The 25,869-nt window shown below is 46.8% G+C and overlaps 1 protein-coding gene across 1 annotated transcript in view; it reads left to right on the top strand.

Moving 5' to 3' along the window:
* Nucleotides 1–25,869, top strand: part of TK2 (thymidine kinase 2) — a 268,608-nt gene that overhangs the window by 152,977 nt on the left and 89,762 nt on the right. Inside the window, exon 7 of the mRNA XM_078671285.1 lies at nt 19,673–19,761. Coding sequence (XP_078527411.1) covers nt 19,673–19,761 — 89 coding nt within the window. The remainder of the gene's footprint in view (nt 1–19,672; nt 19,762–25,869) is intronic.

Raw genomic sequence — 25,869 nt, 5'->3', positions numbered from 1 at the left:
ATCAACCACCTAGAGTTACTAGCTGTGTTTCTAGCCCTAAAAGCTTTTCAAACTCAAGTGTCAGGCAAAGCTGTCTTAGTCCGCACAGACAATATGACAGCTATATACTACATAAACAAACAAGGAGGGACACACTCTTCAGCTCTCTCAGTTAGCACAGCAGATATGGAGATGGGCTATACCACTAAAGATCTTCCTATTAGCCCAACACGTCCCAGGAGTACAAAACACTATGGCAGATCTGCTAAGTCGACAAACTCAGCAAATCCACGAATGGGAACTTCATCCACAAGTTCTTCATCCGTTCTTTCAAAGGTGGGGACAACCTCAAATAGACCTCTTTGCCACCCACGAAAACGCAAAATGCCCAAACTTTGCCGCCAGATACCCACACCCATTGTCCAAAGGCAATGCGACATGAATGAACTGGTCAAAACTATTTGCGTACACTTTTCCTCCTCTCCCAGTACTTCCATTAGTGGTACGCAAACTACAACAACATTCCCTAACGCTCATCCTAATCGCTCCAACTTGGGCCAGACAACCTTGGTACACCACGCTGTTACAAATGTCTGTAGTACCACACCAAAAACTAAACCTATCTCCACGCCTATTAACGCAGAACCATGGAGAGATCAGACACCCGGACCCAGCTCAGCTCAACCTAGCGATCTGGCTCCTGAGGTCATAGAGTTTGGTTACCTCAACCTTCCCCCAAAATGTATGAACGTTATCAAAGAAGCTAGATGCCGCACCACTAGAGCATGTTACGCTGCTAAGTGGAAAAGGTTTGTCATATACTACCAGAAGAACCAAATTAATCCTTTAGACGTGTCTATTCAACACATCATATTTATTGCACCTTCAAAAGTGTAACTTAGCCTACACGTCTATCAGGTTACATCTTCCGGCCATTGCGGCATACTTGCAAAATAGGCAACATCTATCTCTTTTTAAAGTGCCAGCTATTAAAGCTTTCATGGAAGGACTCAAAAGAATAATTCCTCCCAAAACACCACCTGAACCAGTGTGGAATCTAAATGTGGTTCTCACAAGGTTAATGGGATCTCCCTTTGAACCATTACATAAATGCGAATTGCAATTTCTAACCTGGAAAGTAGCTTTCCTAGTAGCCAATTAAGTCTCTCAGAAGGGTTAGTGAACTACAAGCTTTTACCATTCAGGAACCCTTTCTGCAAATGCATCATACCAAAGTGGTTCTTCGTACTAATCCAAAAGTAATTTCCTCTTTTCATCTAAGTCAATCTATTGAGCTGGCCGTATTTTTCTCGAAGCCTCAAACAGTCGCAGAAAAAGCTCTACACACTTTATATGTCAAGAGAGCATTACTGTACTACATTGAAAGGACACAAACTTTTCGTAAGACAAAACAACTTTTTGTGTCTTTCTCACCGCCACATAAAGGCAATCCCATTTCAAAGTCAGGGATCGCTAGGTGGATTGTTAAATGTATACAAATATGTTATCAAAAAGCCAAACGCACATTAACAATCTCACCAAACGCCCATTCTACCAGGAAGATAGGGGCTTCAATGGCATTCTTAGGGAACAGTCACCTAGATGCCATATGCAAAGCAGATACATGGTCTACACCGCACACATTCACAAAGCATTACTGTGTAGATGTGCAAACTAAACAACAAGCCACTGTGGGCCAGGCTGTACTAAAAACTTTGTTTCAAGAAACTGCAACGGATACTGGTGGTCGCCGCTAGGTGTGGGAACTGCTATGTAATCTATGCATAGTGTGCAATCTGCAGCTCATATGCCTCGAACGGAAAATGCTACTTACCAGTTTGCATCTGTTATTGGCATGTAGAGCTGCAGAGTTGCACACGCCCACCCGCCTCCCCGGTTACCTTTATCTGTTCCAGTATTATCTTAATTAGATACATATCACATGGACATCACTATCTCTTATACAGCTCCATCACTTCCCTAATGGCCAAAAACAATCTGGGGATGGAGCCGATGACCATGCGCAGTATCATCCAAAGGAGGAGTCACCTATCCCGTGACTTCCAAAGACTTTTCTACAACAAAACAAACTGCAAACATCCGGGCCCAACACTAGGTGGCAATCTATGCATAGTGTGCAACTCTGCAGCTCTACATGCCAAGAACAGATGCATACTGGTAAGTAGCATTTTCCTTCCATAGCATGTGCTTGAGTCTTTGGGCTGGATCAGGATTCACATGATCAATCCCATGATGTACATATTTACATAAAAATCAAAGCCAGCTGCAAATTATATCTGCTGAGATTAATGGTCAATTGGATTACCACCGAATGGGTAGGTAAAGCAATTGTGCAATACTGTGAAAATTGCCTCCAAATGTTAGGAAAAAAAATACTACAGGCAGAACACATTTCTAAAAAATATCGTTGGTGATGAAAATATATTTCTAGGTGATACAAATATTGATTATTAAACAAAAATAATTCAGGAGCAAAGAGAGTCCTTGTACCTTAAATCTCTTCCTTGTCATTGCCAGGTTGTTTAGTGACCATAAATTACTAAAACGTGTGTGTTCCAGAGTAAACCCGGTTCCTGGGCTCAGATTGTGAAAATGAGAGCCTTTTATCACTTATGTACTGGGTCTTTACATTATTGTTGGACCCAAAGCTTGGCCCCAGTTACACCCCTTAAGCATTTGACACTTAGGGAAGTGAAGTTGAGCTTTGCAATGCTTACAGTGGGAGGTAGAGAATCAAAACTCAATACGAACTGGGGAGAGTAGTATTGACATGTACTATTTACTGATGCTGCCATATATGTTGGGTATCTTGGGACCAATGTATAGTTATCTAATATACGGTGTCACGACCCTGTTGTGTTCGATTATTTTTTTCTTTCTGTTTATGACACTCAAAAACAAAAAAAGGATTTCTTTAAAAAAAAGAGACTCCGAACTCAGTGAGGCTTATAGCTGTGGTGAATAAATCATTGTCCAGCCAGTGCTATTACCCGAGAAGAAAAGGTTCAAGACGCATAGATAAATACTCCACGTGCAGTACAACAGCTAAGATAACGTACCTGGTAATTCATTGGGACCTTAAAGCTGTCTGATTTTTACTCCCTGGTCCCTTGCAAGTATATGGGTGTAAAAGTCACATTCCGGAGGATCCACTGGTATATTTCCCTTTTACATTCCCCAGGCAGAGGTTCTATGCTTGGCAGTGTTTACAAACAAATTACGCCTTATAGCAACTCCTGTGTCAGAGAGACTTGTGTTCTATACAATAGTCTTGGTTGTTCACAGTGCCTCAGTGAAATTGATGGGGGGCGCTCCCTGAGATGCAGCATCGGCTGCAGGCTTTAGGCACTGCTCGTGTTCGGGAAACATCCTTTACAACGAAACTTTTACCACGCAGTGCTGTTACAACGCAAGTATTACAACGAAAACCTTTACAACGCATTACACTGGGGGGCGCTCTAGGATAGGGAATAGTTTTAATTTACTATCCAACACCTTCCCTAGTGTCCATGGGGACTGGAGTTGGAATAGTAAATTAAACTTTTCACTATCCAGCACCCCTGAGTGTAATGCGTTGTAAAGGTTTGCGTTGTAAGACTTGCGTTGTAACAGCATGCGTGGTAAAAGCATGCGTTGTAACGTCATACATCCCTCGTGTTCATGTGCATGCGCGCACTTTGCCTGACTAATAGGGCAGGGTCCTCCTTGGCCACGGATGACTGTACAATGTGGATAACAGCTAACTTAGAATGAGAGGGCACACAGCCAAGCACAAAATAACTAATAATCACTGCTAAAAGGATAGGGGTAACTTAACTCTTGATAGGTAAGAAGTTTAAAGTCGCAACCATCATTTCGAGACCCAGAGAAATCTGTAAATATAAGAGGATCAAGTATATATATAAAAACAGATCACAAAGGGACCACATCCTTTATAGCTCGGGGGGGGGGAGGGGGGGAGGTCATACTTTGAAGTATTTCTGTAGGATTATTTTCAGCATTACTCATATCTGACTAGTACTGTTTTTTGTTGCTCAGATCAGATGGGTTTCTCATCTGCCTCAAGTATTTAATTTTACAGTGATCAGAGTAGTCTTTTCTTTTCATTTATTTAAAGTGCTCCTTAAGTTACTGACTGGAGTCAACCATTTTCACTGAGGAATTTTATTTTAATAGAGGAGGAGCTCACAAGGACGTGTTCATTTAAACCTATGGATAGTGTAGGATTATAGTGATGTAAATTTTCCTTCTCAAAAGCAGGCTTTGGCTGCGGTGATATAGTAGAGCATGCGTCAGCCGCAGCTCCTGAGAACTTCTCTCCTTACTAAAGAAAGTAATGTTAAAAACTAACTTGTGTTACTCATACCAGCTTTACCTGTAGGTCGGATTAAGCTGAGGCAAAGGAAACAGTTTTTTAAGGTTACCTAACTTAATGAAGGGGGCGTGGCCACGATGGCGGCCGAGATGGACGCACTGTAGCGAGCTCTGCACAGCCCCAACAACATCCTGCAGATAGTTCACCCTCCCACAGCTCTTCACACCCCAGAAGACGGACACCTGATGCTCCGACCCTCCTGGTGGGCTCTGGGCCTGATCCAGTGAAGCGTGGACGCGATGCACGCTGCTGCACAGAGACTGTGCACACCGTATCATGTAGGCCGCTGCAGACTGGGCCCAAGCGGCGAACTATACCCTGCGATGGAGAGCCACCAGGACAGAGTGAGACAGTAAGTCTATAAGCACAGAGGTTAGGCGAGATCGGTCAAGCTGACCCCTCTAGCCTCCCTCCCTCTGACCCCCGCAAGAACTGGTTTCATGCCAGATCAGAGCTGCTCAGTGGGCGTATCAACACCGCTGCCTCCTGGTCCTGGTACATGGATTACCAGCTTGCGAGAGTCAAGGTAGAAGTCAATGGCAAGACAACTATTGTCAGTTTAGTGGTAAGAGAAAACCGGTCTTTAGATGTCTTGATTGCACCTGGTTTAGTGCCAGGATCTGAAGCCTACATGTCTTGGACCACATCAGCTGTGTTAGCCAGAGCACGAGTTGGATGCCATTCCCAGGAAGAGACTGTGGCTATACCAGATTTTAGGGGACCAGGGATTGGTGGTAAGAGGATCAGAGCAGATTCTGAGACGGTACCGACTGTGGCATGCGGGCCCAGCTCCAGAGAGAAGTATGAGGTACTTGAAGAAGACTATATATTGGAATCTGGGTTACTGACAAAACTCCAAAATGTGGTAACTGCCGGATGGTCTACTTAATAAAAACTCCATCAAGCGCAAGATGATTGCTGCTCACTTGTGGGGCTTCAGGAGGAAGCCCAGAAACAGGCCTGTAAGGAAGTGGTTTGAAGGTGTTATGTTTGGTGGGAGGATTGATTACTCTGCAGAGACCATGAGAATCATGAGCCAGGAGCTAGCAGGCGAGGAACTCCCTTGTAACACTGGCCCATGGAGTTCTCCTAAAAGGACACTTTGGCATTAGAAAGACCCAGGGCAAGTTGGACTCTTTGTTTTACTGGGCACGGATGTACCAGGACACAGTTTATGGTTAGAATGGGTAAGCTAAAGGGGTGACAGAGTCCTGGCGAATTACCACGTCCTAGAGAGCAGGGCACAATCAAAAAAACATGTTAACTACTGAACGTGCAGGATCCTAACAGCCCAAGTCTATCTTTTCTTTTTACTTTGTGCTTGAAAGGCAAAAATAAAGAATCTTGGCCACCCAACACACAGTTGTAACCTCAGTGGCGTCCCTATTCATGGTGAAAATACACACCTTAACAGAGGAAACTGTAAAACTCGAAATATGACTTGGTGGAGTGGGAAATCTCACGCACAAATAATACCAGCCCAAAAGAGCTTGTGATGGGCCCACTCGCAGGCCTGGTTGCAGGCGAGGAGGGACCCTTACGTGAAGGATTCCTCCTGGTGTCCGTGGTTGCTCACTTTACGTTTTTATTAGAAATACAAACAAGTAATCGAGTACAACTACACCATAATAGGTGCCATCGCACTGAGAGGATAAATACATTCTGTGTCTCCAGGAGAGAACCACAGTACCAACTATACTTACTGCCTATTATCAATCAATGCACCTAGATATTTCTAGCAAGACACCTGCTGCAGGATCTTCCAGTGTTGGCATTACACACACTTTATGGAAGAGTGTTTAGATGTGGTTCTAAACCAGTTGTCTATTAAGGGGGGATTTATCGAAAGCTTGTTTAGGTCTTCTTTTGCTCATTGTGCTCTGGCTCAGGGTGATCTTGATAGTTCTTTTGGTGTGGAACTCAGAATGAAGTCTATTGACTTTATTTCGGTAGGCACTGCTAGTACTCTTATCACGTGTTCTCTCTTCTTAGCATACTTTGTAGTAATGTAGGTCACTCCAACATTCCATGCAGTACACAGCACATTCACACTGGCTGAGCAGGTGGTGAGAATGGCAGAATATTAACATGAACAGGATACTACATACTTGTCTCATGGTTTGGAATGCTGGTGCCTGTGCTTTCTGATGTGCTACTGAGAAGTGTCTTTCCCTGCTTTTTTACGGATGAACCGATGACTCCTCATAAGTTTTTTTTAAAGACCGAACTTTCTGTTTTTTTTGTTGTTTTGGGATTAGGTTCTAGTTTGACTGCATCTCCATGAAGTGGAACTGTTCCATCAATCAACCAAATGCTCTGTCCTGTCGGCAGCTTCGGTTTTGTAGGTTTTTGTATATCCGTCCCAAGTTGTTCAGGCTGATGCTCTCAGACACTCTACGCGCCCTGTAGTGATCGCCTCCATCCTATCTAATTTATCATTTGAACCTCTCTGGGAAGTTTTAAATGCTGTGGACCTTTCCTAATATCAATACCAAAAACATGTCCTAGATTTCTCTGAGAATTAACCAGGGCACCTTCATTACTCACTTCAAGGCTGTCCTCGCCCATCTACCAAACGATGGCCCTGATCTACATCACAGCAGATGACCCACTGTTCCGCCATGGGGACGGAGTAAATTACTCCGTCCCTATGAGAGAGGAGTTGCCGCCTAATTTACACAAAGCTGACGGTCATTTATAAAAGCATTGCCAAGAACCGCCTTTACCGCCTTCCTGTCACTGCACTTTACTCTGATCTATGGGGCTTTGTCAGCAGGATGCAGCCTTTTAGCACAGATGCTGTACAAATAGAAAATCCCATAACCTGATTTTCTTTTTAAAAAGCAATGCTCTCGTCACCATGATATTCCTCACCATGGGAAGCATTATTGTAATATTACTATCCCTGAAAGACAGTTTATTTATTTTTATTTATTTTAAGAGTTTTATATAGCGCTGGCTAGACCCGGAGGTATCGGAGTGCTTTACATGAGGTTCCACAAAATTACAAGATTACATCAGTTCCAATTTACATCAGTTGCTAGACAAACAATTACAAGAGCCTAGAAGACGAGATAAGTGAAGTGTAGAGGAAAAGGGGGTAAGGGTAAAGGGGTGGGAGGGAGATACGGCAGAAAGACGGAGGAAAGTCTGCCCAAAGTCCGGCTGGGTAGGTGACGGTCGAGGGGGAAATCCCAAAACCCATCTCCTCTATAGCTATCAAGTAGCTCCACCGGGCATTGGCCAAATAGCTAGGTCTCAATGGGAAAACATTTAAAGAACCTGGAGGGCAAAATAAATGGAGCGTATGGGGAGGGGCAGGGAAGGTGAGAAAGGGAGGATAGGGGAAGAGACAACAAGGAAAGACGAAATGAAGTCTGTCTAAAGGCCGACTGGGTAGGTGACGACCAAGGGAGGGAGTCCACGGCCCATCTTCCCTATAGCTAAACCAGGTAGCTCCATCGGGCATCAGACAAAATAGTTCAGTCTCAATACATTGAGAGAGGAGAGAAGGAGAGACATAATAGAGGGAGGATGCGGGAAGAGACGACCGGAGAGACGAAAGGAAGTCTGGCTAAAGACCGACTGGGTAGGTGACGTCCAAGGAGGGAATCCCCGACCTGTCTCCCCTATAGCTAAACCAGGTAGCTCCATCGGGCATCAGACAAAATAGCTAGGTCTCAAATGACGAGGGAAAATTCACAGATAAGCAGGGTGGGGACTACGGGCCAGGACAGAAGAGGGCAGAGGACAGTAGCAGGAAAGTAGAGAGGAGTAGAGCGGGGAAGAGGGAGATACGGCGAAGAGATGAAGGAAAGTCTGTCCAAAGTCCGGCTGGGTAGGTGACGGCCGAGGGGGAAGTCCACAGCCCATCTCCTCCATAGCTATCAAGGTAGCTGCACCGGGCATCGGCCAAACTGCTAGGTCTCAGCGGTCGGCGGCAAGTTTGCAGATTCAATGTCTTGATGGGTGAGCCGGATAGGGGATATGCTTGAGGACTGGTTGATGACCAATAGTAGTAGCACAACGTGGTAGAAGACCACTATGGGTCCGAGGGGGTCGCTGGTGTCTTGAGGAGGCGCGGGTATTTGGTAGGTTTTCCGGTGTGGTTTCTAGTCCCGTTGCGTTCTGTGAAAACTTTGGTTTCCCCATTATGCTGCGTGGAGCTGGTGTCACCTGATGGTCCAGTGTAGTGCACTGCCTGTTGTCTGTGCGGTTCCCCAGCTCAGAAAATCATGTGTGGCCTCCCCCTCAGTAGTCACTTCCGGTCAAGCGTAGTCCACACCCCACTTCCCCGTGGGTACTCAATGCGTGGGTGATGGATTGCGCCTCAGGAACTCAGTCCATCTGGCAGGCGCTGGGAGGCCTCACTCCAAAGATATCAGTGGGGAGGGAGGTTGCATCAAGCTGCGTGCAGACCGGCGCTATTTCAAATAGGTGCCGCAGCAGTGCGGGTGTTCAGTGCATGCGGTTGCACGTCATCCTGCGTATTTTTACAATATTGTGCCCCACTCTCAGTCTGTATGGTGTCCCTAGCGTGTCGCGGGATATGGAAGTTATTGCCAATTTGCGTTGGCATACTCGCTGCACTGCAGGGGTTCAACAGCTCTCAGTGCGGCTGTGATGGCCAGCGTTATAATGAAGAATAGAAGGGAGAGTGGGGGTGAGGGGGAGTGCATGTCCTGCATTGCAACAAGCGTCTCAATAAAGTTTTACTTATCTCCGCACAGCCCTTTGCTTTTCCTTTTACCCGGGCGCGCGGGGTCGCACCACAGGGCACACAAACGACTATCGGCGATGAGGCACAAAGGTGAAGCCCCGCAGTTATCATCCGTGAAAGTTCTACTTTCCCTTGCGCACACTCACTTCTCGCACAAATAGCATTCAGGATCTTGCCTGCGTGTGATTTCTCCGATGTTCGGTCAGGGAACACTGGCGGAGTCCATCTTCGTTCGCATTGCAGCTTCCGTGTCCCCAATCATCAAAGTTGTTTTTTTGGCTAATAATAGCGCAATAACTTAGTCCATCGCAGCACTCTTCGTTGGCCCCAGGCTCCTCCAGCAGCACCTCACGGCAATTAGCAATCTGATCCCCAGTACGGTAAAGCAATGTCGCCGGGGCAGATCGGAAAATCAGGCTGGCACACGATTGAGCGTCTCGGCAGCAGTGGGGCGGGGTGTTCTCCCTGCGATGCCCAAACGTCACCAAAGCAGGCTAGAGACTCACCCCGCGGAACATGTGACTTCGGGGCACGGATCCCGCTCGGAGAACTCAGGTCCATTCCTCAGACCAAGGCGTTACACGGGGGGGATGGTGTGCTATGTCTCGCGACCGCAGGCGAAGCTCTCACCTTTGCTCCCGCTGGTCTACAGTGACTCACTATCGCTGATTCTTTCAACCCAGACCCCAGACGCCGGGTCGGAAATATCACCGGCTATACGGACTGTTACCCCATTAGCGCTTAAAGCCCTGAAGAGTCACAGGCTCCTTGCCCGCTTGATGAAACACGTGTCGGCTGGTCATTTGCTTTTGAAGTTACCTTTCAACAAAGGAAGGTCAAATACAATCCTTTGAAGAACAAAAAGACTTTCTATCGTGTCCACTTTGTTTCATTTACTACCTATTGTGTTCTCTTGATTAAGCATGATACATGTATACACCTCGCTTAACGTGTGCACAGGATTCTTGTCATAATTACCGAGTGGGCCCTGGCCACTCTCTGCAGAGGTTTCGGGGTCTCCTCTGACCTTGCTGCACCGCCTTCATTATTGTTGTTTTTTAACTAACACACACCGCTACCAGTTAAGGCGCCACACTTCCAGTACACGTCAAAACCCTCCACAGAACCCGCATAGTCATTAAAGGTCTGATTTATAAGTGACAACTAAATTAAATCTGAACAAAACTGAATCCTCTCATACTATGCTCTGACCTAAAACGTTACATAGCAACGCTGTGGCAGACCATTTTCGTGAGGTTTTTTGTGCATTGAGACAATACACATTTGACAAAAAGCTGAACCTGCATATTCACATTACAATTGTGGTAAAATACTCCCTGCACCAGACAAGACCATTCAAATCCACTGCATGACCTTGTTGAGATCTTGTGACAGTCAGAAGTAACAGGGCCACTATTGTTACTAGAAGGTCATTTAACACTAGGCGACCCTGGACCACAGTATTGATGGAGTCTAATTGATTGTCAACACATTCAGTTTGGCACTCGACCCTCAAAACAGTGAGGATGAGCAATTGAAGGCTTACTTAAGGAGGTAGAACATCTGTAGACGTCAATAAATTCGTCAGTTCTTTACTTTTGAAAAGGGAAGGACTTTTGTGCTCACAAACCATATAAAACACACAACGGTGGAATATGCAACGAAAACAGACGTTTCTAGCGCTTATCCAAAGCTACAGTGTCTTTTCAGAATGTTGTCCGACAAATATTGTGTCCTAAATAAATGTCATCTACAAAACTATCGCGCCTTTGGAGTTCATTATTTTAATTTTTTTTATTTATTAAGTTTTCTATAGCGCGAAATTGATCCCGAAGGATATCAGAGCGCTTTACAATTTGAGGCAAAGGTAACAAATCAGAACATTAGATCTGTACTTATTTATTTCATCATAAATCTGCATCCAATTGATCTTATTTACACGGAGAAGGATACTTAGGGCAGGATATTAATGTCGGATGATTTTTCTGTGTACAATATTCTGACATAGACCATTGAGTGAGACGCAGTATTTGTATGGCTCTCGTATGCACTCTCTCAAATGCCTAAACACTGTTAAATGTCTGCAAATCTGGGGTTAAGTCTGCTCTCACCAAATTTGCAGTGTTGACATATGTGTATGTTTAACACTAAGGCTACCTCCAATGCGGACACTTGAGAGAAACTCATTTTTAAATCTTTTCGTAACACACCGTATTAGCTGCTGACTCATTTGCGCTACCAGACACCAGCAGTCCTAGTCATCTTTTGCTAGAAACGGCATCAAAAAAGAACTGTAAAACCCCTATTTTTGGTTCGCGTTTGCATTTGGCGAATCGATGGATGTGCTGGATTCCGAGGCTCACCACTAGATGGCAGTAAAGTACCGCGTAAGTAGCATTGATGAGGCGTAGTTTTTATTGCCGTTCTCGTCCATTTGTCTGTGCCAGCTACTGAACGTTAGCATGAGTTAGCCGCAGATGCAAGGCATAATAAAAAGCATTCGGAGATGCTGGGAATCATAAAGTACTTGAGGATGGCTTCCTTTATCACAGGCTTCAAGACCTGCCTTCTGCAGGGGAGCTGATTTGCGCTTGTGTTTCTCTTACGTTTGCTTCAGTTTGTGACTGCCTTCTTTCGCCACTGTGCTTCAGGTACCAAGACAAAGAGAGCATTCGCCACACTTCTAGGGATATTAATGTTTGTTTTATTAATTATTTTGTGCTTTAAGCAGGTCTTCTTCCAGGTAAATAGTCTCATTCTGTAATTAAACCGGAAGTGTTTATTTGTAAGCCAATTAGATCTGTGCTGCAAGTGGGCTCATGCCTGGTATCCTGATAAGAAAGACACCAGTTACCAGAAATGAAAGAGAATCACACTGGGTTATTCTCTGTAAATGAGAGACCGAAAAAGCAAATCACATGGATTGAATTAAAATTGTAAATTTTAAACATAATGTACTTTGTGGAGACATCCGTGGACACAGCAAAAGAGGTGTTAGCAGTCACCATAAGGGTCTGATGATGACATCTCTAGGCATCAAGCGAATAGCCTGAAATATAATGAATTATGCCCTGTACTACATCACTGCATCCTTTGACCTTGAGCACATACATGATCTACTTTGTATTTCATCTTCTCATGCTTGGCCTTGAACCTTTTCTTGATAATGTACTTTTGATATCCTTATACATGAGTCTACAATCTAAGATGGCTGCCACTTTTTCCATAATGGGGGATGTATATCCGCTCACCTGATCATATAATATCCTTTCAATAACATGAATGTGTGTCAGGTATATCTTTAACCACTAGACTGCTGTGCAATAACAGTCCGCCGTGTTTGTAAATAGGATCCAAATCATGTCGTGTGTGCACACATTTTGTGTCTTGATTTTAAGGACCCCGTGCCCTCAGAAATATGTCCAAACTGTACATTTTGTCACAACAAAGTGAATAACCCTATGCTTCTAAATTTTTCACGCATATAATATTTTTCATTGTACTTGTTACTGATGTTCCGCTTGTTTCTAACGCTCAGGTAGGGGAACGGAACCCAGGAAGATGGTGATTTGTTAAGATCACACAGTGTGTTAAAAATGTGGCAGCCAGGATTAGAATACTCTGTTCTGATTTCAAAATGGCAAAAGTGGACACCTGGAAATAGCTGTAGGGAAAAAATAAACATTTTATGAAACACTGAGAAAAAGAGAGAAGAAAGGAAGATGCTGGAGAGATGATGTGGAAGATTGAATGATGCCGGGGAAGGATACTCTCTTTTTATAGTGCACTAAATAACAGTTTTCACAGCTGCTACTTTTCGTCAAATCTCCTATCAGTCCACTAAGATGGCGGTGCTTCTGTGCTATGTTCAGTTTGTTTTTATGAGGTCTTCTTTGGTGTGATTTGCCATCCTTGTTTCCCGTCAGTTCGAATGCAAATTGTCAATGTTCAACATGCTTTACAATGTGTCTTGTAGCTGACGGGCGCCTTCCTTTTCATTCAGTTGAGTGATAAAGGTTAGGTTTGGTATGGGATGACTATTACACAGCTCGGAGAGGTGAAAGGACAATTAGTAGACTGCCAACCCCACGGTTAATGTCATGTGACCTACCTACAGGGCATCAATAGTTTTTCCAGATCAGCCCTGCTCTCTTTGCCTGAAACCATGGCCAATCTCCCTTCGACAACATGCCAGACTCAAGCCAGTAGAACTCACCTGTCGCTTCCCTCTCTGTGCAGCCCGTCACCATCCACCTCATCTGCAGACTTCAGAGAGTCCGCTCATCAAGATCTCCAACCTCAGTCAACTAATCCAACAAAATCTTCCTAGAGCAGTGCTTCCCAAACTTTTTAGATCGTTGACCTACTTTTTGGAACGACAAACGTTTGCGACTCACCTGCTAGTGGGTCGCGACCTACAGTTTGATAAACACTGCCCGAGAGTCAACATTGCAACCAGCACAATAAAGGAATCCTTCCGCTGACCTCAGGAAATCTATCTCGTTTCCAAATTGCATCAGCGGCAAAAACCTCAACCTTCATTCATCACTTCTTCCGTACTGGGCAGACCGCACTGTCAGACCCATCAGAGTCCTTCAAACCAGAACCTTTTTGTCATGGCCAGCTAAAGCCTTCCAAGTAGCAACTGCTTCTTTAAGATCTACTCTGTCAGCACTTTGTAGCAAGAATGGATTATGATGGCTGCTACACTAAACCCACTGCTGATGTGAGCTATTCTCCTGACTCTCTCAATTGCATATTCCAAACCAATATAGGCCCACATGTCCCCTTTAAGACCTGCTTATAGAAAACAAGGTCTTATGGCCTCAGAAGCTCTCTCATACGCAACCATACCATACCGCAACATGAAAAAAATGGTAACAATCACAGCTCCAGGAGTGTTTCAAAGTGCTGAATTCTCTTAGCACAGCATTCAGAACTCTTCTCAGAAGACAATACAGCTAACTAAACCAGCATTATCAACACAGTGATCAGTAGCAGGAGAACAAACTTAAAAGCCATTGCGCATTGTGTCGCCCCATACCTGAATTTCCTCTAGAATTTTCCTTAAAAAAACTGAAACACAGTCAACAGGTTGTTTAAAGAAAAAGTATGCAAGATCAAGAAGCATGTTGGTCACATGGGAGCAACAACTCTGGTCCACCTTATACCACCTTGAATGACACCCACTTCTAGGCGCTTTACCACTCTCACCATTCGCAACTCCTGTAAGGCTGAATCTTGTGAAGACCACATCATCCCACCTTCAATTATGAAATAAAGCGGTAGTGAAGCCCTTAAGCCCTTGGTCAATATCACCAAAGTCTCCCTCACTCAAAGCAGATTCCCCCGACTAAATCAACAAATCGGGGGTTTATAGAGTCCGCTACTCACGCGTGAGGGTCTCAAGGCGCTGGGGGGAGGGGAGGGGGTCGCTCTGGATCAGTGGAAAAGCCAGGTCTTGAGGTCTTTCCTGAACGTGTGCGGGGTCGGGGAGCATCTGATGTTCACAGGGAGCTTGTTCCAGGTCTTGGCTGCGATGTAGGAGAAAGCTCTCCCACCTGTTCTGCATCTGCGGATGCAGGGGACCTCTGCCAAGGCGAGGTCGTTCCTCTTGGGTACGTGCAAGGAGACTCTCTCGTTGAGGTATTTGGGTCCGATGTTGTTGAGGGATTTGTAGGTGTAGATGAGGAGCTTGAAAGTGACCTTCTTCTCGACGGGGAGCCAGTGGAGGTCTCGTAGGTGTTGGGTCATGTGCTTGTGGCGTGGTGTTCCAAAGACTAGTCTGGCTGCGGCGTTCTGGATGGTTTGGAGTTTTTGTAGAAGAGTTCTGTTGATTCCGGCGTATCGGGCGTTGCCGTAGTCCAGTCTACTGGTTATGAACACGTTGGTGACGGTCCTTCTGTAATCGGGGGGTCCATTTGAAGGTCTTACGGACAATGTGCAGGCAGTGGAAACTGGTGGAAGCGAAGGCGTTGATCTGGTGATTCATGGAGAGGGAGGAGTCAAGGATAATGCCGAGGTTTTGTGCGTGGTCTGTAGTGGTGGGTGGCTTCCCGAGGGCGGAGAGCCACCAGGTGTGGCCCAGGTGGAGGTGCAAGGGCCGAGGATGAGGACCTCGGTTTTCTCTAAGTTGAGATTCAAGCAGGTTGGTGAATTGCTGTATGACGTTGAACAGTTCCTTGGCGTTGGCCGGGATTTTGTCTCTTATGAAGGTCTGTTTGGTGTTTCTCATGCGCAGGTGGTATTCCTTCAGGGCGCTCCTGTGGGTCTTCCGTGCTTCCGTGGTTTCGCCAGGTTTTCTCTAGGCGTCTAGAGGAACGCCTTCTTGGAGTTCTGTGGTGAACCAGGTGGCCTTCAGAGGGCGTTGTTTGGCGGGGTGGCGCGAGCTTGTCGGCACAGCAGGAAATCCAGTGGTGAAGTTCTTTGGCTGCGGAGTTGGCGTCGGTCGTGGCGCTGGGGGGGTCATGGAGGAGGGTGCTGTTGAGGTGTTCCTCTGTGACCCCGCTCCAGTTCCTTTGTGGCAGGTGCTGGGTGGGCTTGGGTGCTGTGGTGGGGTTGAAGGTTAAATGGACGCAGTGGTGGTCCGTGCAGTGGGGCTGGGTGGTGTGGCTGAAGCGGATGTTTGTTCCTCCTGCAACGATGGGGTCGAGGGTGTGTCCAGCTTTGTGCGTGGGCGCATTGACCAGCTGCTTCAGTCCGAGGTTGGTGGTCCTTCTGTAATCGGGGGGTCCATTTGAAGGTCTTACGGACAATGTGCAGGCAGTGGAAACTGGTGGAAGCGAAGGCGTTGATCTGGTGATTCATGGATAGGAAGGAGTCAAGGATAATGCCGAGGTTTCGTGCGTGGTCTGTAGTGATGGGTGGCTTCCCGAGGGCGGAGAGCCACCAGGTGTGGCCCAGGTGGAGGTGCAAGGGCCGAGGATGAGGACCTCGGTTTTCTCCAAGTTGAGATTCAAGCAACTGTCTTTCATCCCAGCTGCGACGTCCTTCATTCCTTTGTGGAAGCAGAGTCTGGTGTCTTCGGGGTTCTTTGTGAGCGAGAGGATGAGCTGGGTGTCATCGGTGTAGGATACTATGCTGAGCCCATGCTGTCTGACGATGGCGGCAAGGGAGGTCATGTAGATGTTGAAAAGCGTCGGGCTGAGTGATGATCCTTTGGATACCCGCTGTTGATGTCCGTGGGTTCAGAGAGGAAGGAAGGGAGTCTGACCCTCTGGGTTCTGCCGGAGAGGAAGGATTGAATTCAGTCAAGGCTAGCTCCTTGTATCCCCGTGTCGTGGAGTCTGGCTGCGAGCGTGCAATGAGAGACGGTGTCGAAGGCTGCGGAGAGGTCTAGGAGGATGAGGGCTGCCGTTTGTCCCTGGTCGAGTAGTATGCAGATGTCGTCCGTGGCGGCGAGGAGTGCGGTCTCTGTGCTGTGGTTTCTTTGGAATCAAGATTGTGAGGCTTTAAGGATGGAGTTCTCTTCGATGAAGGTGGTCAGCTGGGCGTTGATGAGTCTCTCAGTGACTTTGGCCGCGAAGGGGAGGAGAGAGATGGGTCAGTAGTTTTTCAGGTCTGTTGAGTCTACTGTTGGCTTTTTGTGGAGGGGCTTAACCTCCTCCCGCTTCCAGTCGTCAGGGAAGATGCCGGATCTGAAGGAGGCGTTGATGGTCCGTCCTAGTTCGGCCGCGATGGCGGCAGCGGCCCTGTGGAACATGTGCATTGGGCAGGGGTCCGTTGGGGCCCCTGAGTGGGTTTTCTTCATGGTCGCGGTGAGGTGTTCGATGGTGGCGGGATTCCAGGTTGTGATGGTCGGCTTGTCTGCGGTAGCGGAGAGGGGGGTCGTGTCCAGCGTCTGTTCGCTGAAGTTGTTGTAAAGGACCTGGATCTTCAGATGGAAGTAGGAGCTGAGCTTGTCGCAGAGTTCCTGGGAAGGTGTGATGTCTGTGGCTTCTCGGGGGGGGGGGGGTTGGTGAATTGCTGTATGATGTTGAACAGTTCCTTGGCGTTGGCCGGGATTTTGTCTCTGATGAAGGTCTGTTTGGTGTTTCTCATGCGCAGGTGGTATTCCTTCAGGGCGCTCCTGTGGGTCTTCCGTGCTTCCGTGGTTTCGCCAGGTTTTCTCTAGGCGTCTACAGGAACGCCTTCTTGGAGTTCTGTGGTGAACCAGGTGGCCTTCAGAGGGCGTTGTTTGGCGGGGTGGCACGAGCTTGTCGGCACAGCAGGAGATCCAGCGGTGAAGTTATTTGGCTGCGGAGTTGGCGTCGGTCGTGGCGCTGGGGGGGGTCATGGAGGAGGGTGCTGTTGAGGTGTTCCTCTGTGACCCTGCTCCAGTTACTTTGTGGCAGGTGCTGGGTGGGCTTGGGTGCTGTGGTGTGGTTGAAGGTTAAATGGACGCAGTGGTGGTCCGTGCAGTGGGGCTGGGTGGTGTGGCTGAAGCGGATGTTTGTTCCTCCTGCAACGATGGGGTCGAGGGTGTGTCCAGCTTTGTGCGTGGGCGCATTGACCAGCTGCTTCAGTCCGAGGTTGGTGAGGAGAGTGGTGGAGTCGGGGTTGTTGCGGTTGTTGAGGTGGAAGTTAAGGTCTCCGAGTAGAATGTAGTCCGTGGAGATGAAGGCATGGGGGGTGGCGAGCTCGGCAATGGTGGTTGTGGCCTGGGTGTGATGTCCCGGTGGTCTGTAGATGAGGGTGTCGCGTACCATGGTCCTGAGTTGGTCTGGATCTGGAAGTGGAGGTGTTCTGTGTTGGAATGGGTGTCACTTGTGCTGGAGGTGGAGAGTCGGAGGGCGGTCTTGTGTGTGATGGCGAGTCCTCCTCCTGGGCAGTGGGGGCGGTCCTTTCTCTGGATCGTGTAGCTGTCAGGGAGGGCAGTGGCCATGTCGAGGCCGGAGGTGTTGTTGGTCCAGGTTTCCGTGAAGAAGGTAACGTCTGGCAAGAGGGTGTCGAGCAGGTCCCAGATCTCTACGGCGTGTCTGTGCAGGGAGCGTACGTTGATGATGCACTTTAGGTTTCGGCGGTGCGTGCATCTGGGGGGCTTTCGGCGGTAGTGGGGGCTATGTCGATGGTGAAGGATCTACGGCATGGTCTGCACGAGAATTGTCCGTGGGTGGTGTTGGCGAGGATCTTTCGCAGTCGGTTCATCATCTGGGATTGGTGGGGCTCTGGGGAGCCAGGGTTCCTGGTTTTGGCCACGGTCGGGAAGTCGACGGGCGCAGACAGGCGCGGACAGGCTTGCCTTAGGTGGGCCTGCGGCGCGCCCAGGGCATTTTGTAGGGGAGGGACGCTCAGCTGGGAGACGGGAAACAGGCGAGGGCAGGGGGAGGGTCAGCGGGTCAGCAACGGCAGGGCACCGGGAGAAGGGAAATGGCATGAACGGGGCAACGAATGCACAATGATGAGCAAGAGAAAAACAACGTGAAAAGGGGCAACAGTGCACAAGGTGAGCAAGAGAAAAACACAGTGAAGGAGCCACAGAAGCACAAAAATGAGCAGAGAGAACAACACCGTGTAAGGACCAACACATGCACAAAATGAGCAGGAGAAAACAAAACAAGATCTAACTCTTTCCTCAACCTTCTTGACCTCCCTGCAACGGTTGACCATTGCGATTCAGTCAACATCTTCTCTTCTTAAAAGTTGATAACACCTTACAGTAATTCACATCCTACCTTTCCAAAAGATACAGGCTTTTCCAGATGAATACCTAAAGATGCAAGTGCACCCCAGTGACCTCTGGTGTACCTCATGGCTCATTCTTAACAATGGTCATCTTCTTCCTGTATATGGAAACTCTTGGCATAATATATTGGGCGAGGACATCAAGAGGCACAAGTTTGCAGATCATAGAATGCTCTAGTTAAAGATCTGCTATAGGAATTGACTCCCTGAAGGATGACCTACCCCTGCACTCTTGGTTGTCATCAACGTAGTTGAAAATGATCCAGCGATGATAATCGCAAGTACAAAATTGTCTTCTAGTAATACACCTTGGAGGCTTCACCTCTTATCACTAGCACAGCACCCGAGCTCTTGGATCCCACTTTGACAAAAGATTCGGCTTCAAGACTCGTATCGCCAAGAAGGGCCAAGCCGCATGCCACCGATTTTCTGGTACCCGCAAGAGTCTGTTCCCGCCAGGATCAATGTTTATCTCCTAAATTCTGATTCAGAATGTGTTTGTCATTGGTTCTCTATGACATGCTTTACTACACTTCTTCGACTGTAAAAAGCACATTGTGAAAGGATAGAAACCACTTGCAGCAGCCACCTTCTTTCCCAACTACCACTGAAGATTTGAGTGCAAGCATTTATATAATGTCAGATACCTTCAATATTTGTCGAGGTGGTCTTTTGGGAGAAGCCTGCCTTTGGTGCACAATACTATAAGTGTTTCGGTGCCAGATGTGAAATTGTCCATCTCTCAAGAATGTCAATATGTTTTTTGTTTTTTATCGGGGTCTCCCTGCGCTTTCTGTATCAACGCTCCTTAGCCCTTCAGCAGTAAAGTGTGTGTTCCTTGGATATTGTTAAATCTCTTTTATATGTAGTTGTTGGTCTGTAAGGTAACCGAGCACTTCATGTTTTTGTTGCAGTGGGAAAATGCCAGAACCGGATTACGTCGTGTTAACGGAGTGGTTTGACTGGATCATGAAGAACATGCCTATTTCCGTCGATTTGATAGGTAACATAGAATACCCGTCAATATCTGCTAATGCATCCAAGCTGTCATGTTTAATATTGTGCCACATTTGTTTCCGGGTCTAGCACAGAATTTATCAAGTGCAATGCAGAATTTATAGCTTCAGTGCTCAGTAGGCTTGCAATGTGTATTTTATTATTTCAATAGAATTGATGGATTCCTAGGTAAGTTATAGTATGGATTATCAAAGAGCAGCTCGACAAAATATCAGTGCAGGTTGTCCTCCTCTGCCCCAGTACATCATCTCTGAAAATAACTGAAGTGACCAGTGTGGTCAGCCTCCTGCTGCAAGCAGCTGGATGTGTGATCCATCACAGCCTCCTCATGTGTATGCAGCTTTTTGTATCTCTCACACTCTCCATGAATGCAGGTAATTAGGCACTAGAAACTGAGCCCCTCTATTTTATCCCACTACGGCCACATCAAACATGAACAAATCAAGAAAGGGGACACCGAGGTCTCAGCCTCCTGTGTTTTACTTGATCAAACAAAATAGAGTCCATATGCGCTCTTTGGACTATCTTTCCACTCTACTTTAGAAAACAGAAAGTTTTCTTAAAATAACCCTCACTCGCCAAGATTTCCCTTGGTGGCATGCTTCATCATCGGGTTCTTCCCATTCCGCTGCGGAATAGGGCATGCTAAGAGAAGCCCGCTCCGCAAAGCTGCAGCAGCAGGAAAACATAAAATTATAATAACTAGAGGGTATTAATATTTTATATTTCCTTTATTTCACTGCGGCAAAGCAGTGGGGCGACGGCCCTCCGCCTAAGTGGAGGAGCCACCACTGAAGCCCACCCCAAGCTGAAAAGTCTAACAACTGCCAATCAACTTCGAGATCCGCCCGTGGCTTTTCACGGATCTACCAGTGCTTCTGAGCAGTGCAGATCTCATTATCCCCCTTCACTCCTATGGGCCCATAGGAATGAATGGGAAAGCCGTTCCTTATTTGCGATTAGCAATTAGCGATTCGCAAACAAGGAATCAGTAGAAATCGCAAAAAATATTGCGATTCCTACATGCATCCCGTTTTGCGAGTTTTTAATAGCGAATCCTTAAAATTCGCTATTAAGGACTCGCAAAACATAACTTTGAAGAATCTGGGGGATAGTCAATTGCCCTTTTTTTTCTTAGACAGCCCAATCACCAACATTGAGCGACACATCTCTGCACAAACATGGATTGACCACTTCTCCATCCTTTTAAATTCAGACAACTGGAGGTGATAACAGGGCTAATCCCCACCCTAGTATCGATAGTTGGCAACCTGATCTTGTAGACCATGCATCTGTCACCAAGGCCATGGTGAGTGCTGTTAATGGGTAGGTGCCTTGTCCTGACGGGGTCCCAATTTATTTGTTTAAACACAATTCAGAGTTCTGGGCTCCCTTGGTTACAAATGTATTGAGGGCAGGAGTTAGGGGGTAGCCATTTACAAAAAAGGGTGCCTGGAACTCACCTGCATGTTATCGCCCAATCTTACTGATGGATTCCACAACAAAGATTTTAGGGCGGGTCAGCTTGGGTAAATTGGTGGACTGGTCAGAGGCTCACTCCTTTTTTTGACCAGTACGATATGGTTTCGAACCTGATAGAGGAACTGTGGCGCAAGCTCTCAAACTCACACTTATCCTAGGCAAATACGTAAAATCCAGGGTATGTGCCTTGCACATGGCTTTTATGGACCTCCTGTGCTTTTGACCTAGTAGACGGGGGTGTGCTGCGGGAGCTGATGGAGCAGGCGGGTGTGGACGCCCCTCTACTAGACCTTGTAAAGCGTTTACACTGGGATTCTACTACAACAGTGTGTTGCATGCAGAATAGGGATTGTACAGATCCAATAAAAGTTGCCAGAGGGATTAGGCACGGTTACATATTGGCCCCCTTCCTCTTTTTATTTTACATGAATTCTTTAGACACTGCTTTAAAATCATGCAGCAAAGATGTTCTTAGAATCGGCTCCCAAGCCATGCTTTACCAGGATGATACGGTTCTCTAAGAATTAATAGCCACTGTCTTTTAAATGGTTTTAATGATTTTATGACCAAACATATTCTTAACCCCTTCGACGCTCATGACGGAATGGTTCCGTCATCAGCGTCGGTTGGGCTGTGCTGATGACGGAACCGTTCCGTCACGACCACGCCCGCTTTTCGAATCTTCAGCACAGCGCGAAAATTCGTGCCGCGCTGAAGGTGTTAAGATGAATAAGCAAAAATCATTATGACCTGCGGCCCAGACATATTAACTTTCAAAGTTATTTTTATATAGGGGGACACCTATTGAAAAGGTACCTTCTTTTAATTATTTTGGGATCGTGCTGGATGCAAATAGGACATGGGACAGGTTAATGAATCAGAGAGTGCAAAATGTATTGGCAGCCTGTGATACATTTTTAGATTTCCCAAAAAGTTAGGCCATAAGCCAATCAAGGAGATTATCCAGCTCTACAGATGTAGGTGCCTACTAGTTGGCACATATGGAGCCGGGTGATATGCTGCCCCTCGGAAATTGCAGGTTGCTGAAAACAGATTTTTGTGTAGGCTTTTAGCCATTCCTAATCCTACTTCAAATTTTATTTCACATTTGGAACCTGGCATGGGCTTTGTGGAAGATCAAGTTAGTATGGCCCCTTCATTATTGTGGTTAAAGCGAATGTGTACTTCAAGGCAGAGGTTTCAAGGCAGGTGCTGGGTGATTGCCTAAGTTTAGGCAATACTTCTGCTATCCCATAGTTCGCTTATGTAAAAAACACTGTTTTCAGCCTGGGATGCAGCCACCTTTTTGACTCTCCTGAAAGTGTTGCCCCTAAATCCAATTAAATAGTCAAACGAAGTGTTGAATCATACAGAGAGGCAATTAGACGTGAAAGGTCTCTTGATATGTGTTCAGTTATTGGGTCCGTGCACATTTTTACCACCACAGGCATGGAGCCTTATCTAACCTGGATTACTAACCTAGGCTATAGATTTTATCTGACCAGGCTGAGATGGAATATGGTCCACTGTTTAGTGGCCTTTTCTGTAGAAGGCACTTGGTATGCTTCCCTTCCATGACGAACATGTGACGCTGCCTCTGCCCAATCCACTGTGCACTTTATGCTCTTTTGTTCTCTGCACTATACCCTCAGAATGCATTTTTACGTCTTCTTCTGCACAAGCACTTTACTTCCTATGAAGAAGGGCTGATTCACCTGCAGACTCTAGCTGCACCCGAAATGTGCACTGATGAATAAGTCATGTTGTTGCTGATATTAAATTGAGGAAATATTATGCACTTTAGATACCACATGTGGTGGCTTAAAGTACCGCCCGCCGCAATGCTAAAAATGCATGTTGTGCGTTTCAAAGCACAACATGACAGGCACCGCGCGGTGCCTGCCATGTTGTACTTTGAAATGCAGGGGGGTACCATAGGTACCCCCCATGTACACCTCCCCTCTTCACCCTGTGTACTTCAAGGCAGAGTTTTCAAGGCCGGTGTTGGTGGACTGCCTAAATTTAGACAATACGTCTGCTATCCGATAGTTTGCTTATGTAACAAAACACTGTTTTCAGCCTGGGATGCAGCCACCTTTTTGACTCTCCTGAAAGTGTTGCCCCTAAATCCAATTAAATAGTCAAACGAAGTTTTGAATCATACAGAGAGGCAATTAGACATGAAAGGTCTCTTGATATGTGTTCATGTATTGGGTCCATGCACATTTTTACCACCACGGGCATGGAGCCTTATCATACGGCATACGGTCTTTGCTTTGGGGGCCCGTTGCGGGCCCCCAAAGCAAAGACCGTATACCTTGGAAAGGCATTCCCCAAAGCCCATCCTAATATGGCTGGCGGTGTATGATAGACCCTGCCACCATGTTAGATCTTTTCCGTCACGGTCGCAAGGCGACCGCGGCGGAAAAGCGGTGGGCGGTCTTCCCTTCCGCCGCGGACCCCCCTGCCATCCAAATGTGGCGGGGGGTCATTTGAGTGAGGATGGCGGATGGATTGCCCCCACCGAAGCTGGCGGGGGAAATCCGTCCGCCATCCTAATCGACCCCTAGATTAGGAATCTTGACACTCACTAGATGAGTAGGAATTGTCAAAGGGTAAGCGTCTCCTGATGAGACCATCAAAACTCACCGCACTGATCTCCATTAAAAAGAAGATGAGGTTACTACAGTGACTAAGAACAGGGTTGTACTGACAAGGAAGGCTCCGGGAGTGGAGCTTCATGTCCATTAGGTTTGGGGGCATATGGAACCTCTGGAGCGCCTCATTAAAAAAGTTGAGCCCTGAATTCTGAGGGGTAGGAGGCACGTCCAACCTTTGGGAATGCAGTGCACAGTGCAAACCCCTAGGAATAAGGAGCCCAAATGGGAGCCGCTAATAAACGTCCACAGAGGAGCCCAGGTTTTCATAGTTCGTCTACCTCCAGGAGAGACACGGGCCGAGATACAGGTTGTGGTTGATCGTCTGCTAAACTACTTGCTGAAGGATCAAGAGGATTCTTGGGTGGCCATGATTGACAGGACCTGCAGGCTGCACATTAAGGTTCAATCTGAGAGGAACAAGGCTGGTGGCGCTGTCATGTTGGTTTGGAAATCTGCCAGAGGTAGAGACCGATTGCTTAGGTTAGCAGGTCGGAGGAGGAAACTGTCATTTGCGGAGTGCTAGCTCTGTTTCTTTTCCTGATACAAATGTCGTGCATGTAATTGCACGCTTGCTGATTGTGCTCCTTTAGTTCTGTTGCAGTCCAGCGAGCATGGCCCGCCTGAGTTCCCTTGATTGCTATGCAGCCTAGGGAATGGAAGCTTGTGGATGCTTTGTTTTGGCGGCACACCCAAACAGCATTTCATGAGCATGTGGGATTGATACTTTTGACCCTAAGGGTATGTCGCTAGTCACTATCACGGATCCTCAGTTCTCCTCCGGTCCTCCCTCCCTCATAACCAGTACGTAATTTGAGCTGGCTGTTATAAATGGGGCGCATCTTCACACAACTTTGGGGCCAGAACTATTTTTACTCAACAAGCTTTGATCCAGAGCAAGGTATAAAACGTAAAAAGGTGGAAGTAGGAGTATAAAGATGTGACGGGAGAAAACAGAAATGAAAAAATCTGCAAGAGGGATCTGTAGGGTCCGGTAGTTGAGGTGGAATCAAGATTACGCACCCTTGATATTTGGGCACCCTAAAATTCGATAGTGCTGACCACATGGTACTGAGCAAAACTTTGGGCTCTGGTACTTATTTTTTATTTGTATTATTTACAAATGAAGCCTTGTTCATACTTCACGGTAGTGCCCATTGTATTTAGTTTTAGTCAAATATTAATTATCCACATTCTATAGGCATAGAACAAGAAACAATTAGCAGGCACAATGAGTAACTGATTGGATTCCCGCAATAGAGTGCAGTAGTAGCACTTGAAATCATTGACTATTATTCAAGAAAAAGAATAAAACAAAAGGGTAACCCATTGATCATAAAGAGCAATTTCCAGATGCGGAGGTGCTGATGTATAACAATTACTGTTACGCAGACTTCAAAAGGAAGATCTAGGGGTACTACTAGAGGTAATGAAAGAATAGGGTGTAGAAGGGGGGAGGAAGGAGTTGGAGGGAAGTGTGGTTTGATGCAAAGGAGAACGTTTAATAACCAGTGACCCCTTCGACCAAGTGCAGGACAGCCAGAAAGACAAGGCGAAACAGCAAGTAGATGGACAACTTGAAGATGACCTACCAAATGACCACAACAAGTGCCCTGGTGCTCATCTGAGCGTACTGGTCCTATTCCTGTCGATGAGGTCCGCCCAGCCATTTCTTCCTGCCAGTAGCACAGTGGATCATGTATGATGGGGCTCACACCCCACTGCCTCTTGTTGGTAAATTCAGGAGGCTTGTCACCAGGGGATTGATGTTCAAAGCACTCTATTGTGGATACCATGCGGAGCCACGAATGCAGATCTCTTCTCCGAACCGACTGCATAATTGGAAAACCAACCAGGACACTTAGTTGTCTGGTCAGTCATTCTGCATATACCCCATCCCCCCACCCGCCAGACTCCAGACCTTCCTGTGCATTTGATTATATCTGGTATTTCTT

The sequence above is a fragment of the Lissotriton helveticus genome, chromosome 12 (assembly GCF_964261635.1).
Source record: "Lissotriton helveticus chromosome 12, aLisHel1.1, whole genome shotgun sequence".
Taxonomy (NCBI): Eukaryota; Metazoa; Chordata; class Amphibia; order Caudata; family Salamandridae; genus Lissotriton; species Lissotriton helveticus.
Note: the sequence above shows the minus strand (reverse complement) of the source record. Positions and strands in the feature narration are given on the sequence as shown.